Source organism: Pogona vitticeps, chromosome 4 (assembly GCF_051106095.1).
Source record: "Pogona vitticeps strain Pit_001003342236 chromosome 4, PviZW2.1, whole genome shotgun sequence".
NCBI lineage: Eukaryota > Metazoa > Chordata > Lepidosauria > Squamata > Agamidae > Pogona > Pogona vitticeps.
Window position 1 is genome coordinate 240,299,613 of NC_135786.1, and position 21,521 is coordinate 240,321,133.

The 21,521-nt window shown below is 54.1% G+C and overlaps 1 protein-coding gene across 1 annotated transcript; it reads right to left on the reverse strand.

Annotated features, from left to right (window-relative positions):
• Positions 1-2,975: 2,975 nt before the first annotated feature.
• LOC110084850 (sphingomyelin phosphodiesterase 5) lies at positions 2,976-20,424 on the reverse strand. Its single transcript, XM_072999473.2, has 8 exons — positions 20,147-20,424; positions 18,070-19,128; positions 16,901-16,973; positions 14,709-14,849; positions 14,526-14,615; positions 14,027-14,090; positions 13,492-13,642; positions 2,976-4,016 (listed from the first exon to the last, which is right to left on the reverse strand). Exons 2-8 carry the CDS (start codon positions 18,991-18,993, stop codon positions 3,912-3,914), a joined length of 1,548 nt encoding a protein of 515 aa, XP_072855574.1. The 5' UTR covers positions 18,994-19,128; positions 20,147-20,424; the 3' UTR covers positions 2,976-3,911.
• Positions 20,425-21,521: the final 1,097 nt, after the last annotated feature.

Below are 21,521 nucleotides of genomic sequence, written 5' to 3' on the forward strand. Positions count from 1 at the left end.
CAAATGTCCTGGACAGCTATTGGGTACAAATTGCTCCTTTTTCTGCTGTGCAGACACCATGCCTGGACTGGCATAGACCAATGAACCAGGATGCGGGGACAGATTGCGACAGGAGCAGGTGGGACATGTGCACCACTATCCCACATCATCACTTGCGGTACGAGGTTGCACATGGCAGAGTCACACCAGAGCCTCAAACCACCTTTTAACATGCCTTGATAACTCAGTTCTTCTTAAAATGTAGGTCCTGCTATTTTTTGTGCAAGGTGGCAGGCAGCTGCACCAAGCCTGCCTCTGCCAATGGCTGGTGGCACATGGCCCAGTTTACTGGCTGGGCCGTTTTATGGGGAGCAGCGAGGCCATGCGTGGCGCAGCCCTGAGGCTGCAGACAGTCTTGCCAGGCTGCATGCTTTGCAAGGCGGAGGAGGAGGGGCTGCGGCCGTGCGTGCCTGTGTGTAATGTTGATACAGCTTGTAGCGGCAAGCAATCACGTGGGTATGTGATTGCGCAGCCGAGGTGTGTTCTGCAATGTGCCTGAGCAACCCCTTCCGCAGTCTCTCTCTTCATCTTTCAGTAACGGATAACTCTGGTCTGCAGAAACCGACTACATTTGCTGGGTCTTGTGAACCAACACTTCACCGGGGGGGGGGGGGGGGGGCTCCGGAAGCCACTGACTTTTCTTCCTGGCTGGTCTCCTCCCCAGACCCGGGGATGTGGGGATGGAGATGTGCCTGGATTCTGTCAGGTGGCTGCTGCAAAGGAGAGAGAACTGGGGGCCCAGCCCGGGGATGGCTTGCCTGGGTCCAAAGCCAGTTATCTGGGTGGGTTTTGTGAGTGCCTAATAAAAGGGTCACCTACCCTTGCCTCAGAATTGTGCAAGGACCACACCACTTCCCCCTCCTTTTTCTCGTCTATGGAAATTAACTCAAGTTATAGCAACCCTTTTGCGAGACTGCAGATCTATCATTAATGGCAAAGGGCCACACGCACATACTCGATGGTGGACAGGGCCGGGCAATGGTTCCTGTCGTGCTTAACCACTGCACCACCGACCGACCCCCTCCACAAGGCGCAAAAGTTTTATTTATGCTGATGGTCTGGCACTTGCTGCTGTGCTGGACACCTTAACAGCTGGCAGAGCATCAGATGCATGAACAGGTGCATTAGAAGAACTTGGGCATATTCAGATAGAAACTCAGCCCAGCTCCACCAGGAGTCAAATATTTGCCTTGTATCTGAGAGGCAGGCAGGCAGGCATCTCAGAAACTTCCGGTTACCTGGAACTCTCTCTGTGCTCTGGTGCAGTTTGTGGGATATCCCACAACCTGCACCAGAGCAGTTGTGGGAACTACCCCACTATCTATCTATCTATCTATCTATCTATCTATCTATCTATCTATCTATCTATCTATCTATCTATCTATCTATCTATCTATCTATCTATCTATCTATCTATCTATCTATCTATCTATCTATCTATCTGTCTATCTGTCTGTCTGTCTGTCTGTCTGTCTGTCTGTCTGTCTGTCTGTCTATCTATCTATCTATCTATCTATTTATTTATTGCATTTATATGCCGCCCATCTTGACATAGTCTACTCTAGTTGTGGGAACTATCGCACAGACTGCACCAGAGCACAGACAGAGTTCTGACTCCTGTCCTCTGAAGATGCCCGTGGCCACAAAGACTGGCGAAACATTAGGAAGAAAAACCTTCAGAACACGGCCAAAGAGCCCGAAAAACCCATGACGACGACCAGGAACCTCTTGGGGGGCATAAAACCAAAGCCCCAGCCGCCCTGGCGCTGGGCTGCCATTCGGGGCAAATCTGCCAGCCAAGGGCAGGTCTGCTGTGGGCCATCTTCCAGCCGTTGCGCTTGAGGTCAGGGCAGCCGAGTGGAGTCTCCAGCTGGATTGAGCATCGTGCAGCAGGAAATGCTCCCTCGTCTGAGGTCCTGCTTTGCTTGCCACTCGAAGAAGCTTCCCCCCCCTCCCTGCCAGCAGCCAGCAGCTCCCTTGCCCAGACAGCCTCCTCCATAGGTTCTTTCCCCTCCCATTCATGGGGCTGGGTTTGCTCTTTCTTTGCCTCAGGGGCAGCCAGGCAGCCATCAGCCTTCAGGCCATGGGAGGGGTTTCCCTTGGCAGGCATCCCTCCGCCCTGACCGGGTTCCTCAGGCAAATGGGGCTTAGAACGGAGGGGGCGGGAGGGGGTGGTTGATGGTGGTGCAGGTGCCACCCTTCTGCTCTCCTTGTGACCTTCAGGGGTGCAAAGGTGGGCAGACAGTCTGTGGCTCAGCAGTTCCTCCTCAGGGGCACCGCGCCCCTCCCACTCCTGCTATGCCATCTTGAAGCCCCCCTTTCCCCCCCCCAGCCCCGTCTCTAGCCCAGGATGGCTGCAGGATCTGACAAGAGGGCTCCTAAGGGGGAGCAGCCAGTAGAGAGGGGAAACTGGATGTAGCACCACCACCCTGCCTGCTCAGGGCTGCAAAAGGCCCAACTCTGGCAATCATAGAGCTGGGCTTTGGGTTCCCGTCCCACTCTTCCACCTGTTTCAATCAATTCGCACAAAGGTGGGGAGGCGCAAACAAGGATGGGCAACGCTCAGGTGGCAAGCCCCGCTCCTTAGCAGCCCCTTTCCAGACCCTTAGAATTGCAGATCATCCAGGAGGAGGCCAAACAGTAGGTGGGACACTTTCGGGTGAGGAGGAGGAGGAGGAGGCTGAGCCCCAGCCCCATCCCAAATGGGGGTGCCAGCCCCTTCCCCCCAGGCCACCGTGTTCCCCCCCCAGCCCCTACTTCCTGGGAGAGAAGGCCTTGGCTCATTGGCCAGCCTAAGCCTCCTCCAGCCGCAAGGAGGGGGGTCAGGGCAGGCCAATCCGGCAGCAGACCCAAGAAAAGCCCCAGCGCATCCCATGGGAAGCCATTTCCAGCCGTCTTCTTAAACATCTCTTGAAAAGAGTGACTGACAGGGGAAGTAGGTGACTGCAGGGACTTCATTTAGAGAGGACCGCCATGGCCAGGACAGGCGGGGCCAGGCTTCAAGAGCTTTGAGACCCCCACCCTCACCCCTGCTCCGATCTCGAAGAAACGCAAAAGGTAGGCGCCTGGACTTCCTTCTGCCCATGAGAGTCTCCGGGCCGGGAGAAGGTGTCCCATCCTCCGGGATCCTCTCCCTCGGGGTCCTTGGAAGCTGGTCCGAGATTTTGGAGGCTTAGCAAATGTGTCCAGCGCACGCTGAATCCCGTGTCGCTTCTGTCCTGCTTCGGTGAGAGGCAAGGCTCCTCAGCGTGGCCGGGACTCCCTTTGGCACGCCTGGCAGCTTTAGAAGACCGATCGCCACCCTGAAACTGCTCAGGGGGTGCAGGGAATGGGCCAGACCTCCTGCCAAAGATGGTCACTCTCCGTCAGATGCCAACCATGTCTCAGGGGAGGACAAAGGGCCCCATCCGTCTCTCGTGACGGCCAGCGCTGCCTTGAGATGTTGCCTGAGAGGCCGGTGAGTCTCACCGCCCCGTCTGGGCTTCGTGGTGCTGTAGTCCAGTTGTGAAAACGTCACTGAGCAACACCCGGCCCGTCACATTCAGCGGACAGGCTCACTAGGGGAACCCACCGCAGCAAAGGGAGGGCGAACGCCGGCAATGTTTCCGGCCTGGGCTCAGCAGAGAGGCTTTCCACAGCTTCTGCCTCCACAAGGGAGGTGGCAAGGAGCGTCTATTGCCCCTGAAAGTGGCTCCTTCCTCCTGCCTGCCCTGCCACCACTCTGCTGCCTGGCACCGGACTGGGGGGGGGGTTTACACCCCAGTCACAGCAGGCATAGGAGTGCTGGCCCTTCCACAGTGATGGTCTGAGGAGGTTTGACTTCTCCTGCCCAGGGTCTTCTGGCACCTTCCTTGCTTGGCCGTGGGCAGAGTTCACACTTCTGGCTGTTCCGTGCAAGTCACCAGAAGCCGCAGCCCAAAGGGCAAATGGTCAGCGCAGGTGGCCAGATGAGTGATAAAGGAGGCTTTCTCCACCACCTGGAAGCAAAGAGAGGGGACAGGACAGGGTGTGAGGAAAGCCACAGGAGAGCATAAGGGGCTCTAGAGATGGCAGCTCTCGACTCCTCTCTTTGGGCCGCTGCCCCGTCTCCTCTGGAACAAGGACAGATTTGTGAGCAGGACTTTGCATCAAACCTTCTCCCCTCCCCAGCGTGACATAGTGATCCTCAACTCTGGTGAAAAAGGTGACGAGGATCCGGAGAAAGTCCTGAAGAACAGCACCAGAGGTGGACAGTAACACCGGCAGGGGATCTTTCATCTAACCCCGTTAGTGCTATATGGAAGAAGACAGTAATAATAACCTCTTTCATACCTCAAACACCCTACGATGAGACAATCCAAAACAAAAGGAAAATTCTGGAAGATGAGACTACCGGGTTGGAAGGCACTCAGCCAATGACTGTGGAAGAGCAAGAGAGAAGTACAAATAATGGCAGAGTAGTTAATCAGCCTGAAAGAATGTCCAGTGGCTAGTTGAGCCAAGAGGCAAAAGGAAATGCTGATGATGCCCAGCATGTATAATTCGAAGATGGGATGTAAGAAGTATGACTCAAAGCGTATGCTAAAAATAGTAAAACAAGAAATGGAATGTTTAGACGTCGAAACACCTGGCTTGAGTGAACTAAAGTGAACTGGAATAGATAATTACAAAGTGATTTACTCTAAAAACAGTGAGCTTTGAAGAAATGACACGGTTCAGAGAGGATGCTGACAGAGCACATCACACATCATGTAATGTAATAGGATAAGTCAAACTTCACAGAAAGCCTGACAGCATAACTATCATTCAAGTCTCTGTTGCAAAGACGGAAGCCAAAGAAAAAGAAATGGAAAGATCCAAGATATCAAAGGGAAATTTAAATCAAGGATGCTGCAGGATCAACAGATTGTCTCACCAAGATAAAGATGAGATGGAAACAATATACTAAAGAAGTTCACAGAAAAGATGCAAGGATGACAGCATCCTTAAAAAATCTTTTTTAAAGAAGACTCTGCAATTTTAGGACATGAAGTGAAAACTGTTCCCAAAGTAATTAGAAGCAATAAATCACCAGAATAGATATTGCTAAAACTGTTTCAAACTTCAGAAACTGAAGCTATCAAGATGATAACAATTATGTAAAATGGGTAATATCAGATCAAGCTGGGTTTAGAAAAGAACCCACTAAAGATTGCACTGGAAATACATATTAGCTGCTGGGGTGTAACAAGGAATTTCAGAAGATAATACATCTGTGTTTTACAGATTGTAGCAATGCCTTTGACTGTGTGGATCAAAGAAAAACAATGGGTTGTTCTAAAAGAAATGGGTGTGCCTCAGCACTTGATTGTCTGAGTAACTTGTATTGTGGACAAGACGCTACTGTTAGGATGGAATATGGAGAGACAGAAGGGTTTCCCACGGGGAAAGGTGTCAGACCGGCATGCACTTTATTTCCCTTTTTGTTCAAAATATACATGGAACATATCATGGATGGATTAGATGCAGAAGAAGGAAGGGAGGAATATGGTGGTGAAAACGTTAATAGTTTATGAAATGCTGATGGCACCTTCCTGCCGCTGTAACAGGAAGGCACCATGAAGTTGAACATTAAGATAATAAAAATGATGTAGTAGGCATCCTTCAGTCTCGAAAGACTATGGTATCGTGCTCTGTATGGAGGACTTGGAACAGCGTCTAGTGTGGCTGAGGAGGCCAATTCGAGAGTGACAATCCCTTCCACACTGGAGACAAATCCAATCTGTCCCCTGTCCAGCTCCCTGGTTTTGCTTCCTTTGTGACTTCCTCTTTGCCTCAGCCTGCTGGACAAGGGTCTCTTCAAATTGGGAGAGGCCGTGATGTACTGCCTGCCTCCAGGCTGAACGATCAGATGTCAGAGTTTCCCATCTGTTGAGGTCTATTCCTAAGGCCTTCAGATCCCGCTTGCAGATGTCCTTGTATCGCAGCTGTGGTCTCCCTCTGGGGCGATTTCCCTGCACTAATTCTCCATATAGGAGATCCTTTGGAATCCGACCATCAGCCATTCTCACAACGTGCCCAAGCCAGCGTAGACGTCGCTGTTTCAGTAATGTATGCATGCTGAAAATTCCAGCTCGTTCTAGGACTACTCTATTTGGAACTCTGTCCTGCCAGGTGATACCAAAAATCCGTCGTAGGCAACACATATGGAAGGTGTTCAGCTTCCTCTCCTGCCGGGCACAAAGTGTCCAGGACTCGCTGCAGTACAGGAGTGTGCTCAGGACACAGGCTCTATAGACCTGGATCTTGGTATGTGTTGTCAGTTTCTTATTGAGCCATACTCTCTTTGTGAGTCTAGAGAACATGGTGGCTGCTTTCCCAATGCGTTTATCCAGCTCGACATCTAGAGAGAGGGTGTCAGAGATGGTTGAGCCAAGGTACACAAAGTCATGAACAACCTCCAATTCTTGTGTGGAGATGGTAATAGAGGGAGGTGAGTCCACACCCTGGCCCATGACTTGTGTTTTCTTCAGGCTGATTGTTAGTCCAAAGTCTTGGCAGGCCTTGCTGAAACGGTTCATGAGTTGTTGGAGGTCTTCAGCAGAGTGGGCAACAATGGCTGCATCGTCTGCAAAGAGGAAGTCCCTCATGCATTTCAGTTGGACTTTGGTCTTCGCTCTCAATCTAGAGAGATTAAAGAGCTTTCCATCTGATCTAGTCCGGAGATAGACACCTTCTGTTGCAGTTCCAAAGGCATGCTTCAGCATGACAGCAAAAAAGATCCCAAAAAGTGTTGGTGCGAGGACACAGCCCTGTTTCACTCCGCTTCGGATGTCAAAGGGATCTGATGTTGAGCCGTCAAAAACTACAGTGCCTTTCATTCCATCGTGGAAGGACCTGATGATGTTAAGGAGACGAGGTGGACATCCAATCTTGGGAAGTATTTTGAAAAGGCCATCCCTGCTAACCAAGTCAAATGCTTTTGTAAGGTCTATGAAGGCCACTAAGAGTGGCTGTTGTTGTTCCCTGCATTTCTCCTGCAACTGTCGGAGGGAGAATACCATGTCAGTGGTGGATCTATTTGCTCGAAATCCACACTGTGATTCCGGATAGACTCTGTCTGCAAGCACCTGGAGCCTCTTCAGCACAACACGGGCAAGCAGCTTCCCTACAACGCTAAGAAGAGAGATACCACGGTAGTTATTGCAGTCACCCCTGTCACCTTTGTTCTTGTACAACGTGACAATGTTTGCGTCCTTCATGTCCTGTGGTACTCCACCTTCCCTCCAGCAGAGACAAAAGATTTCATACAGTTCGGTGATGATGATCTCCTTACCGCATTTCAGCACTTCAACAGGGATGTTGTCCCTTCCAGGTGCCTTGCCAGAGGTGAGGGAATCCAAGGCCGCATTTATTTCTGCTAGGGTTGGTTCGCTGTCCAGCTCTTCCAAGACAGGCAGGCACTCAATGTTATTTAATGCTTCTTCGGTTACTACATTCTTTCTGGAATATAGCTCGGAGTAGTGCTGCACCCAGCGTTCCATCTGCTGTGCTCGGTCCTGGATGATCACACCTGTAGTAGACTTTAAGGGAGCAGATTTCTTCTGTAATGGACCTAAGGCCTGCTTGATACCATCATACATTCCTTTGATGTTACCTGTGTCCGCTGCTATCTGTATCTGAGAGCAAAGCTGAAGCCAATAGTCATTGGAGCATCTCCTGGCAGCCTGTTGGACTTGGCTACGAGCGGCTCGAAGAGCTTGCAGGTTGTACTCGCTAGGACAGGCTTTGTATGCTGCTAGAGCTCTTCTCTTATCCTCAATGGCTGGCATTAACTCCTCCGAATGGGCTTCGAACCAGTCAGCGATCTTTCTGGTCTTCTTGCCGAAGGTGGACAAGGCGGTGTTGTAGACAGTGTTCTTGAAGTGTTCCCATCGTTCAGGTGCATTTACATTAGCTGGACCTGGAAGGGTTTCCTCGAGTGCATGGGCAAATTCCTTCACTTTTCTTTGATCGCGAGTCTTGTTGATGTCAATACGTGGTCTTCCTTCCTTTTTCATGTGATACAATTTCTTTGTTCGCAGTTTTACTCTACTACACACCAGGGAGTGATCAGTATCGCAATCAGCACTCTGGTAGCTGCGTGTGATCGTAACACTAGGAAGGCTAGAACGTCTAGTGAGGATCAAATCGAGCTGATGCCAATGCTTGGATCTTGGATGTCTCCAGGAAACTCTGTGTTGCAGCTTCGTATTAAAGAATGTGTTGCTGACACAGAGACCATAGTAACAGCAAAACTCCAGTAAGCGTTGGCCATTTTCGTTCATCTTTCCAATGCCAAAACGGCCTAGACAAGTGGGCCAAGAATTGTGATCAGCACCAACTCTAGCATTAAAGTCTCCAAGAATGAACAGTGACTCTCTTTCAGGGACTTTTTTGATAGTAGCTGCCAGATCGTCGTAGAATTTGTCTTTCACTTCTGGAGTGGATGACAGTGTTGGTGCATATGCACTAATGAGGGTTACTGGTCCTGCTGATGAGTGGAGCTGCAGAGACAGGATTCTTTCACTCCCCACAGTGGGTGGAACAATGCATCTCAGGAGAGTGTTTCTGACTGCAAAGCCAACACCATATTCCCTGGTCTCATTCGATGGTTTTCCCTGCCAGAAGAATGAGAAGTTTTTTTCTTTGACAGATCCCGAGTCTGGCAGTCTTGTCTCTTGCAGGGCAACAATGTCCATCTGCAGTCTACTCAGTTCCATGTCAATGACAGCTGTCTTGCGCACATCGTCTATTTCTTGCAGGTCGTTAGGAAAGCCGTAGTCAGGAAAGCCAGGGGTCATTGTCCGTACATTCCAGGTGCCCAGCTTTAGGGCAGAAGTTTTCTTATGATTGTTGCATGGTGCACGGTTGTCGATCTGCTTGTCGGGTTTCACCCTAAACCCCACGCACCCCGTGAGGTTAACAGACCGTGGCGAGGTAGCACCTTACTGGCTGGGGGCTGCCCAGCTTAAGGCGGGCGGTATCTACCTAGTGAGGTGCAATGACCTCTCCCACCGTCAGAAGTAGCCCCTGGCGTCCTGCTCTACGCCAATTCAGCAGAGACTTATAACCGGTAACTGCTACTTCCCGTGTTGTTTCGACGCTGTATGCGAAGCTGGAGTGTCCTCTCCAGAGCACGAAGCCTGGGTAAAATAGTACGGAGGATAGGCTGTTACCCAAGCAGCAAATCCCCCCTCTCCACATCGCTGAAATGGTCCAGTGGAAAGGCAAGAGCCAATACAACTGGTTCCAGCAACGTCGCAGGAGTTGGCAGAGTGAAAGAAAATGCCTCCGGGACTCCGGCTCCGGAAAAAATGATGATTAGATTAAAAATTATGCAGCTTTAGTGCTGCCAATGAAAAAGAAAAAATGTCTGAAGATTTTCTACATCTCAGTCATGCACCCAAATGGAGGCCGCAGCCAAGAGATCAGAAGAAGGCTGAGACGCAGAAAGGCAGCAGTGAACGAATCTGAAACGATTGTCGAGGGAAAGCACATGTCAGTGGAGACCAAGGCCAAGACCATTCATGCGCTGATGTTCCACATTACTATGCACAGATGTGAGCACTGGGCAGTGAAGAGAGAGAGAGAGAGAAAAAAATCAACTCATTGGAAAGGTCGTGCTGGAGGAGAGCCTTAAAGACACCCTGGGCCAGAAAAAAAGGCAAGTAGGTGGGCTCTGGAGCAAAGCACCGCTGGAATCGCCCTGGAAGATAAAACAACTGCTGTACGTTGAGGCTGTCCTAGTGTGACTTTATCACTAGAAGACAGAAATGCTAGGAAAAGTGGGAGGCAACGGGGAAAGAGGAAGAGTGGGCCTGAAATGGATTGACTTCGTAAAGGAAGCCACAGCCTTTAGTTTGCCAAACCTGAGCAGGGCTGTTATCGAGGCGCCTTTTGGAGGGCTTTATTGCCTAGGATTGCTGAAGACGGGCCTTGGTGGCACAGAGCGAGAGCATAACGGAAAAAGAGGCACCCCCAGGCCACCTCTTTACCTGTCTCGCCTCCCAGGCCCCCTTTCTTATACCTGCCTGCTTTTCTTTTGGGGAGATGGCAAAGGCCAGGCAGGTATGGGAGAACTCATTTGCCTGCCTTCTCTCTCTGCCAGTCCTGAATCTTTCTCCATCCTCGGCAAGGGCACCCGCCTTTTCGGCACCGGCTCCCGGTTGAGCAGCACCTCCCCCCCTCTGCCCCCCCTTCACCAGGTCGCTGAAGATGCTGCTCTCCCAAGAGGGCTTCGGATGCCACCTCCCTTGCATTGGCCCCGGCCTCCTGTCCTGCCACCTTCATGCGGATACACAGCGCTGTTGGGGTTTCCTGGTGATTGCATTCTGTTTCGTCCGCCTGTTTTATGATTGTATTATTTCATTTCTTTTCTGTTAGGGTTTGCCTGATTTTATTATACTGTTCAAAACAGTGCATTGCACTAATGGGGCAGTATATAAGCAAGGAAGGAAGCAAGGAAACAAGCAAGCCAACCAGCCAGCTGGCAAGCAAGCACATAGTAAATAAAATAAGTAACTCTCTCATATTATTTTCTTTCTCACAGGAAAGGTCCAGAAAGGAGCCTCTGGTATTTTACCTTTCAATGAACTGCCTGCCTTCACAAACATCCTTCATACTCTTCCCTGGGTTTTTAACAAATGCATTTCCTTAATCTTATGGAAGTTAGCCTTCTGGACTCCTGGGGAATTCCTTTTACTGTCCTTGGCATTCCCTGTCCTCAGCAGAGGAAATCCCAAGAGGGTGGTCTTGGAAAATAATTCAACTCCTGGGATGCTGACATGCCATCTTAACCCGACCAGGGATGAAAACTGCCTGGCTGGCTTAATTGTCCTGCCTGGCTGGCTGAAGCCGTTTGCTGTCATGAAGGCTTGGATCTTCAGTAAACAATGGGTGCACATTTGCACTTTTGGAAAAAGTCCCATTGTAAAAAACAAACCAAAAAAAATTTAACCTTGTAAACAACTACAAAGAGTCACATGGAAAGATCGGTCCTATATAAGTCATCATATATGTTTTGATTCCACAATAATCAATAGGCCAAATGTGTGCTTTTAAAAAAAAGTATCTAAAAAAGATGCTGCTTCTCTGACTATGTCTCCTTTACCCCTTTCTGCACCTGGTAGGAAACTCTGCTGACCAGAAATATCATATTCACAGCTATCTAACCACAGTTACACATATTGTCTTCTGCTTGCCGGAAAGATAAAATGGTTTCTCACTTGTATGTTTTCAGACATAAACAAGTTAGGCATAAGTTCCTATCCTTACAAGTCTGTCATTCAAATATTGCTTGCTAACTGGGAAATGCAATCTATGTTGTTGAGGTGTTTGAAATGAGTGATAGCTCTGCTTCCTTCTCTGCAGGGGCTTTTATTCCTGTCCATGCCAGATTCCTTTCCCAGTAAATAAACTTGTTTAAAGCCCATTCTGCTTTTGCTGCTGTCCCCATAGCTTTCACCAGAGTACACAGTACATCCACACACACCTGTGCACACACACTGACCACAAACAGGTGTGACCACTTCCACCTCCAAAAATTCCCCCCAGTTTCCTAAGATTTCTCACCCTCAGGGCACTCAACCTGTCTGTATGTCTGCCGGGTTGGGGGGGGGGAGGACCAGGTCCAGGATTGTGAATCCTTCAGTTGGTTATTTCTTCTTCCACTTTCCCGGAGGTGAAGCCATGAGCTGAGCAAGGAAGTGGAGAATCTGTGGGGGTGGTGGTGGTGGACAGTCCTGGTGGATGTTGGGGCTTCCAGCAGAGGCCAGGGTGGCTTGAAGGTTCCCTTTCTCTCCTGTCGCTCATCATGGAACCCTTTGCTATCCTGATCTGGGAGGGCATCGCCCAAGCGCTCAGTCTGGCTTGCAGGTCTTCAGCATGCGTGCGTGCGTGCGTGCGCACAAACACACCCCACCTGCTCCCTCAGCCGCCTCCCTGTCATGGCACCCCTCTCTCCATTGAGCTCCACTCTGTCTTTCCTCCCTGAGCCTGCCCTGCTCCAACTCACAGGGGATCTCCTCACAGGTGTACGCACACACCTTTCTCCACCTTACCTGCAAAGTGACTCTCTCTTTGCGGCCCCTTCAGCTCTCGTGTATGCCACCCTCATGCACACATACCTCTAATGCCCTGTTTATCTGCCTGGTTTGGAACAAATCTTTCCAAGGGCGGTGCCTGAGAACAGCCGAGGGGGGGGGGGGTCGGTCCCTGCTACAGCCTCTCTCCCACCGTGGCTCTGAGAGACACACAGACACCCCTTTTGAGCGCACATTCACGGTGGAGGCCTGGCATGGTGACAGAAGAGACGTTTTCCTCAGGAAGGAAGTGGGAAGGGAGAGTCAAGAGAACGGTCTCACCCTGACACGCTCAGTTCCTCCCCAGCAGAAAAGGAACCAAATAATACCATGGGCTGCCAGAAAGGGAAATAAGTGGGTTCTGGATCCACTCAGGCCTGAACTCTCACCGGAAGACTCTTGCTCAACTGAGGCATCCACAGTTTGGACATAGCAAGAGGAGGAAAGGCTTAGAAGAGAAGACAAAAAATGCAGAGGGGAAATCGAATGCAACAGGAAAGGAGGAAGAAGATCTAAGATGAGATGGACTGACTGGATAAAGGAAACCACAGTCTTCCGTTGCCAATAGCTGAAAAGAGCTTTTAGTGATCTAACCTTTTGAGGTCCTTAATTCACAGGGCGGTTGTATGTCAGAAGCAACTGTACGATGGGATGCAATGGGACCATACGGCATCTGCCCTTCATTTCCTTGCCAAGATCTCTGCTGTGCGTTCCTTTAGGACTGCAGTTCCCAGGTCCTTCCCCCCTCCCCAATTTCGTTTGCCACCCTCCAGGGACCCCTGCCCAACCCTTTATTCCCAGTCTTCACAAAGTCGAGGACCCTCACCCACCCGCCCCCGGGAAGCAATGCCCCTGTCCCCAGAAACCCACCCCTTTCTAGGGACTCTGTGGCCAGCATGTCTCATCCACGTCTCCCCTCCCCTTCTCTGACCTTGGGCAGGAAAGCAGAATGAAAGGACCCGATGTGTCCCCCACCCTCTTTCACTGGCAGAGCGAAAGAGTCTCCCACACGGAGGCTCATGGCCTCTGCCATCCGACCTTGCCATGAATGATGGGGGCGGTCTCCACGCAAATGTTCTCTTCCAAGAGGTGCCCAACAGGAGTTCACTCCTGGCTTCCACCTTTGAGCCAGCTCTGACAAAGCTGGCCTCTTGTCCCCAGAGCAGGACGCCTGCATCTCCCTCGGCCCGGCCCCAATGGACTATTTAGCCAATGCTTCAAGGGGGGAGGCTCAGCTGACCTCTCCCCCCCCAGCCCCACATCTCAGGTCAGGAGCAAGCGTGCCCTGTCCTCGAAACCCTCCCGAAACACCTTGTGCGCCCTTGGAGCCACACAGGCAGGCAGGCAGATGCCAACCAGCCACCCAACTCACGGTGTTCAGCGCCAAGGGCCCCGGGTGCTCCCGGTAAAGGATGTAGTCGAGGCGACGCCCTTCGCAGCTGGTCAGCGAGAGGTCGGGTTTTCCGTCGGCCAGGACAGGCCCGGCCAGGTACTTCTGCCGCCCTTCCGGCTGCTCCAGAGTCCTGCAAAGAAAGAGGATCACAGGGCAGGCAAGGGCGGCGGGGGCCATCCTCTCCCGCCCCTCCTCCTGAGCAAGACCCCTCTCTGCGGTCAGGAGCCACCGCCCCACCTCAGAACGCCCCGCCAAAGCCTGCCCAGCCGTCCGTCCGTCCGGGGCCCTCTGTGGCGGGAGGGTCCCGCTGGGAGCCCCATAGGATGAAACACACCGCCCGCCCTTCAAGCCCTCGGGAGGAGGCCCTCGCCCCCACCCCCGCCCCCACCCCTCTGGCTGTGAGGCTGCTGCCAGACCAGAGCCCAAGAAGACCCTGGGCAGCACATGACTTCCTCCCCCCACATCCACCCCACTCTTGTTCCAAGGGCAGAGAGGCCTCCTGCATCCAACCCACCTCTTCATGTTCTCTGGGGTTGACACAGCTTTGGCGTAGATCTCCAGGTAGTCCATCAGGGTGCCTGGGGAGGGCAGAACCAGAAGCTGCTCTTTAATTCCCCCTGTGACCCCCTGCCCTCCCCCCCCCCGCCCACTCTCTCCATTTGCACAAGGGCCAGCCCTGCAAGACTGGAGCAACGGCAGGGCTTGAGGTGGTGGTGGTGGCTGGTAGGCAAGGGGGGGGGGGAAACGGACCAACCCCCTCCCCTTCTGCTCCTCCCTGACCTCTCTCTTGCCTGCCCTGTCCTTGTAGAAAGGCATCTCAGCGCCACGGAACACACAGGGTTAAAGAGACCCCTTGTTCACCCCACACTCCCCATTGTAAGGAGTGGGGCCTTCTTTCCCTAAGGAGCTTCTGCAGTTTTGGGGGGGCTCCCACCCCCACCCCTTGAGGGAGGTGGGAAGGGGGGGATGAGCTGAGGCATGCTGAGAAGCACCACCGGCTGGGGGAGACCCACCAATAGCCCAAGGCTTGTCTTTCCGGGGTCCAAGGCGGCACGGATCCGTGTACAGGTTAAAGATCTGGTGGCCTTGCTCCATCTCGTCACCTGGTGAAACAGAAGCGTGAGGGGGGGGGGGGCTCTCAGGAGGTGCCCTGACCTCCCCCACCCGCAGCCCCTCCGACCGCTTTCCCAGCCCACCTGCAGAACAGTTGTCAAAGTTGAGGTCTCCGCAGTAGATGTCAAAGGCCACCACGTCCCCCGGCTGCGCGTTGGCGTCTTGGAACAGCTGCGCCCAAAGCAAGCCCAGGTTCAGCTGGTCGCACCGAATCTCCGCGTCAGCTGTGGGAGTGGGGTGGGAAGACACGGGGCCCAGAGGGTGACGGATCCAGGAAGAAGCGTTCCTCTGCCGCCTCTCCATGAAACCGCGGGGAGACCTTTGTCTGGAGTTGTGCCGTTCGGTGTCACCAGAAGGTGGACGACACTCAACTCTCCTTTCCCTCTAAATCCAAGGAAGCTCCTCGGGCTCTAGATGAGGGCCTGGTGTCAGTCATGGGCTGGACGAGAGGGCAGGAACTGCCCCTTGACCGAGACAACATTAAGCTGCCCCAGTTGGTCAAAAGGCAGATCACGGAATAGGGTTGCAGCTGTGCTGGATGGAGCCCTCCCCCCCCCCAAAAAAAAACACTAAGGTGCACAGCTTAGGGCTGATCCTGGATTCATCCTTGAGTCTGGATTCTCAGGTTTCATGGGTGGCCTGGAGTGCCTTTGCACAGTTAAACCGAGTGCGCCAGCTGTGCCCGTTTCTGGAGGGATCTGATCTGGCCAGGGTGACGCACGCCCTAGAGACTTCCCGGCTGGATGACTGTAACACACTTTATGCACCCTCTGAGCGACGGTCCCAGCAGCCTAGGGCTAGTTAGTAAAAGGGGTGCCCACTACTCTGTGCAGACGTTAACCTGTGGTGGCAAAACAGGCAGAGAGCTTATGAAAGACGGGCAGCCCAGAGCACACGGGACGGTGGCATCTCCAGTCTGGTGGGGCAGCTGCAGCTCCCCTCCGCACCTCCACCTAGTGCTTCTCTCTACCTCCTCCTGCCCTCCCACCCCCCCCACCCCCCACCCCGGGTGGAAGACAAAAGTCCTGCGTAGACATTCATACACTGAGGACCTCAAGGTGCTCAGAGGGGACAGCCCTGTTGACCCAACCACCCTGTGGTCATTTTCTTCCTACTGGGAGGGAGGGAGGGGCCAGAAGAGGAGAGGTGCCTGGGAAGCCCAGGTTCTTGCTCAGAGATGGAGCAAACACAGAAGCAGGACCTTCTCTGCATCAGTCCCCTCCCTCACGAGGTGAAGACACACTTGTGATGGGGAGGGGCAGCAGAGGCAGGCAGGGGGGATCCCCCTTTATACCCAGGTTTACTGACACCAGACCAGTGCCTGGCAGCTCAGCCGGCACCTCCTTTCTTATATAAAATTAAAGAAAATTAATAATGACAACACTAATATAAAATGTGCATACATATTAATACAATACACCTATAATTCCCCTCCTGTGCCATCCTGACCTTCGTGACTAGGTAACCAAAATATCCTTTTTAATCCCTTTTCACCCCATTCCATCTCAAAAATACATTGATCCTTCTGCTGGCTTATGACCATTCCCTTTCACAAAGACATGTTTCAGGTACAAATTCCATACCTCTTTAAAATCATTATACAGCATTTTGTCCTTCCCCTTCTTACTTTCATTTCACTTGTTAGTTTATCATTCATTGCTAAACTCCGCATTTCTTTGTACCAATCTTCAAGAATAATTTGCTTATCAGATTTCCAATCCTTGGCAAATATTAGTCATGCTGCTGTGACCATTTCAATAATTAACTCTTTCTGTTCTTTGCTTAATGTTGTCATTCTTCATTATATTTAATAAGGCTATAGTTGGTGATATTTGAAGATTATGTCCAATAATTTCTTTAAAAAACAGTGCCCATTCTTTCTTTCTTATTTCACACGTCCACCAAATGTGCATAAATATCCCTTTTTCTTTTTTACATCTCCAGCATTGAGATGGTACATTTTTATTTATGATATTCAATCTTGCTGGAGGAAAGGGTCATCTCCAGGCAACCTTGTGACCCTTTTCTTTGGCGCTGGCACGTCCTAGGCTCCCCTGTCGCCTGCCACTGCGTTGGCAGAGGAAGGCAAAGGCAGAGTCCCCCTGCCAAGGGCTGGCCTCTTGGTTTGCTGTTAGCCCAACCAAGTTCTGTGGATTTAGTTGGAGGGAGGGGGTGAGGGTGGGTGCCCCATCTGGCCCTTTGCCTCAGGCAGCAGAATGGTCTTGGGCCAGCCTTGCTCTATAACAAGACTCCCTCCCTCCCCCCCCCCACTCACCTTCTGGAGCATGCAGGTGGGTGCAGTTCAGGTATCCCACAATCCTTTGCCCGTGGGATGTTCCCAGCTGGACCTAAGAGGAAGCAGGGAGAAGCCGTGGCAACAGGCTGGCCATTCCGCGGCCGGGAGGGGGGGGGATGTTTCTGAAGGGCCAACACTTCCCCCACCCTGACTTCAAGGAGGAAAAGTGAGCCCAGCAACATAAAGTCCTGCCCGCCCCCTCCCCGTCCTTGGCTCTGCGCCGCCCCCTGCCCCACTCCAGAAGGAGACGGGCATTTGCTGGGACGCACGGGAAGAAGCGAGGTGCCACCAGACGCACCCGCTTTTGGGGGGGGGCTGGTTCTGGGGGCCTCCCTTCAAAAGGGCTTCCCTGCCTTCCCGAGCCCTGAGGCAAGCCAGGCCCTCAGCCTTTCTCATCCGGAAACCTCCTCTTTCCCGTCCTGTTTGCTAAGGGTTGGGGAAGGTGCAAAACCTGCCCGAACCTGAGAGGATCTCTGGCCAGAGCCCAGGAGAAAGGAAGGACTTGAAGGGCAGGAAATCCCACCACCTGGCTTTCTGGGAAAAGAACACCTCCCCGCCTCTCCCCGCCTCTCCCCGCCTCCCCCCCCCCCCGGATACAGGCCACTGTCACGGTCCTGCAGAATGTTCAGTTGCCTGGGGTTCCTTATGGGACTTCTGAAGTTTTGTTTCCACACTGAGATTTTAAGAGCCACATCTCCAGAACTGCTTCTCTTTGGGAGATCATTCAAACCCACACTCTTGCTATCTGTTTTTTTAAAAAAATATAATGATATGCTGCTAATCAAAACCTCTGATCGGGAGGCGGCTTTGGAATGAAAACCGATTGCACTGGGACCGTAGGGAGCCCCATAGTGCTAAACTCTGCCTCCCCGGGACAACATAAACCATGCTTCAGGAAGGACAAAAAAGCTTGGAAAGCCACGGATTTTGTCCAAGCTGTCACCGAGGCAAGCATTATGTCGTGCGGATGGCCCAAGAACCAGCGAGGAGCCCAGTAGTTTTACGGGAACAAATGCTCAGTTTGGAGAAGCCCCGAAAGAGGAAGCAGGCAGAAGCAGAGGGGCAAGAGGGGAGGTGGGGTACTCTCGTGATGGAAGCTCCCCTCTCCCAGTGTCTCTACCTGTCCCAACCAAATGGTGCCCTCTCACCTGCACGCAGAGCAGTCCTTTGGCGGCCAAGGCATCTTCCTTGGTGCCATTCGGGTAGCAGCGGTATTGCACGGCCAACACAGGGTAGCGGCTGGCCACGAAGAGTCCACTGTTCAGGAGCTTCGGGGCAGAGCAGCCCACCAGCCCGTAGGTGCCCACGTCATAGATGATGTGCCCGTAGTAAGAGCCAAGCAGGCGTCGCAGGTGAGTGGAGGCTCTCAGGTCAAACACCTCCTGCAGGCAAACAAAGTCTGCGCTCGGGGGGAAGCAGGCCGTGATCTCGCCTGGCAGCGTGGCTTTGCCCTGCTCTTCCCCGGGCATTTCGATGGTTACGTCAGTGGCATCCAGCCGAAGGGGCCTCTGGCAGCTCTGGGGGGGGCTGGACTCCATGGCTCCGTATTTCTGCCTGCCAGAGGAACTCCTGGAGGTGGATTCTCTCCGCCGCCGGGAGGAGAGGCGGGCTGCCCACAGGAGGACTTGGGCAATGTGCTTGGCACGCCACTGGGTATGCGCCAAGTTGCTGAACCGGGCCAGGCCCTCCGGGAGGAGGCAGATGTTGCTGGTGATGAAGGTGAAGGCCCTCTCCTGGCCAGGCAGCGACCACTCTTCCGGGAGAGCCCGGTCACCTGTGCGCTGGTAGGCAAAGGGGCGCCTGGCGGCCTGGAGGGGCAGCCATGCCAGGAAGGCCACCAGGGCCAAGGGGAGGGAGAGGAGCAGCAAGGGCAGGATGGCCGTCCCCTTGAGGAGGGCCTGCAGGGCGTAGGGCGGGCACGGCTTGCCCTGCCGGGCCTGCTTCTCAGCCGTGGTCTGCTGCAAGGCCAGCAGCTGGCTCACCAGCCAGTAGGTGGGGAAGAGGAGGCCTCGGAGGACCGTGTCCAGGCCCGCCAAGAAGGGGCTGGCATAGGGGGACTCGCGCAGGCTCATGGGGAGGGCGGGTGGCGTCGCAGCAGGAGCGCTGGAGGTGGCCAGAACTCCCCCCTCCTGTGGGTTGTCCTGGGCCGCAGATGGAGGCTGTCGGGTCGGGGTTCTGATCACGGCGCTTGATCCTGCTGGTAGAGGCTGTGGAAGAGAAAAGGGGGAAATGAGGAACAGCCCAGTTTAAGGAAGGAGGGGAGCCTTGGGTGAAACCCCAAGGACTTGGCCATTCTGCAGCCCCCCCCCCCCAGTACTCCGGAGGGAGGAGGTGGGGGAAATGGGACCTCCACCAGGGCTCAGGGACCACCTGGTCAGGGCAGGCCTGAGTGGCCGCTGACTGGGGGCAGAGGGGTGGGCTTCCCCAGGGAGCTGATGCTGAAATAAAATTGGGGGGGGGGGTAAGATAAACCAGAGTGGGTTCTCCTAAAGGTGACCCTGCAATAGTTCTGGTTTTTGACCTGCTTCTCTTTTGTTGTAGCATAAATCAAGAGTGCTTCATGACTGGCCTTGGAAAGAAGCAGAAAAGAAGAGTATTTGTCTCTGCGGGCAGTTTTTAGCAGATAGCATTAAGGAAAAGTCCTGTGCGCCTTCCGATTACACAAACGGTTGGCTTTTTTTGCAGTGGTCCAATAAAGGGATCCCCCTTCCTCCTAGGATGGCTAGCAATTCGCAGTTGGCCCAAAGTGGCAGAAAAGAGGGCGGAGAACCCTAACTTGGCGCTGGCCCTGGGGTCAGGGTGGCGGTGGAAGGCAGAGCCGGCCCCGAGGCCCTTCCCGTGAGCCCGGCAGGCGGCGTTGGCGGCGGCGGGGGGGGGGAGAGGCGGTCGGGACCGGCCCGGGCAGTGGCGAGGGAGCCTGGCCCCGACTCACCGCTCGCCCGCCGGGAGCCTCCCGGTCGAGCGCTTCCAGCGGGGCCGAGTGGCTGGCGGGGCAGAAGGGGTGTCTGTGGGGGGGGGGCGAGCGGGGGGGTCCGGCCCGAGACCGAGTCCAGCGTCTCCACGTGGGCCGGACCCCCCTCTGCCCACCGCTCGGCGCGGAAAGGTGGCGGCCCGGCAGGCGCCCTCTCCGCCACGGGGTGCCCGGCTCCCCCTCCGGGACAACCTGGGAGGATGATGCCTTCCAGAGCCTCTCCCTCCCTCCCTCCCTCCTTGCCAGGCTCCCACCTGCTGGACCGCCCCCCCCCCCGCCGCCGCCCGAGCGGGTCCCTCGCCGGTGCAGGAGAAGCCGCGGCACCCGGAGGCGGCGGAGGCGGAGGCGGAGGCGGCGGGGTAGCGGCTCCGCAGGGGCCCGCCCCTCGTCCAGACCCGCCCGCAAAGGTGGCTCTGGGGCCGCCCTCCGGGAGCGGAGCGCAGGGCAAGGCAGGGCAGGGCAGGGTCGCCCTCCTCTTGGCCGGCCGCCCCGAGGGACAGCCCCTGACCCGGCCGCGTCTTCCCGGGCAGGCGGGCAAAGGACGCCCGGCTCCCCTCCCGCCAGCCCGCTTCCCTTCCCTTCCTTTTCCTGGAGGGCCCTTTGCTCGGCCGGCGGCTGTTCCTCGGCCTGGCCTCCTTTGCAGGGCTGTGGTTGGGAAGGCAACACGGAGGGGAGGGGGCGACGGGGATCCAGGCGAAGGAATGCATCCCGGTATTCATGCCTTGTAGCCTTCTGTATAATACTGTACAGACATCTTCTTGCTCAAGAGGTCTTCCATTTATTATCAATAAATAATCAGTAGTACCTCTATGAAAGAGGAGTCGGGGTGGGGTGGGGGTGGCCGCGGCGTGGACTGGCCTGCTGGGCCCAGGTGGAGCTGAGCCTGGCCTCACCCCGCGGGTGCCCGGCGCCAGCGCCCCTCTCCAACGGCAAAGGGAAGGGAGGAGTGAGGCCCCCTTTCTGGAGAGGCGGTGGGCACCCAGGAGAGACCAAACGCCCAGCTCCTGGCACCTGGTGAGGGCTGCAGCCTCGTTTTCCCTGTCCCCATTATTTGGCTGCTGTCATCCTGCCTGTCATTCCATCTCCTGTCCCAAGAACAGGCACCCTGGCTTCTTCTTGGGGACAGGGTGACCCTGATGAAGGCCACTGACCACAAGGGCCACTGAGGCCGGGCTGGCGTGCGGCCAGAAGACCCAGCAGGTTGGCATCATGGACGAAGGTTCGTGAAGTGAAAGGGGTGGACCAACGGTGCCTTTGCTGGGTTGTCGTGTGGAACAGAAATTAAAATAGGGCAGCGAGGACTTTCTGCCCTGTGGATAATAATACGGCTTCTTTGCTCAAATGGAAAGAATTCTGATCCCCTCCTCACCCCCAAAACCGACAGGGTTTCCAAAGCAGGTGAGATATTTGAGGGGCAGTTTTAGTGGTGCTGGTCAAGGGGAGGATTTGAACCCAAGCCTCTTGAGCACTAAGCTGTCATGCTGTCCCCTGTACTATACTAGTTCCACACCTGCAGGGAAAATGGGATTGTCCCAAAAGATCCCGCGTCCACTGAGCTGATTTAGGCTTCCATGAGAAGGAAAGGAAGTCAGCACCAGAGGAAATGCAGAATTACCACGGAGCAGGAGG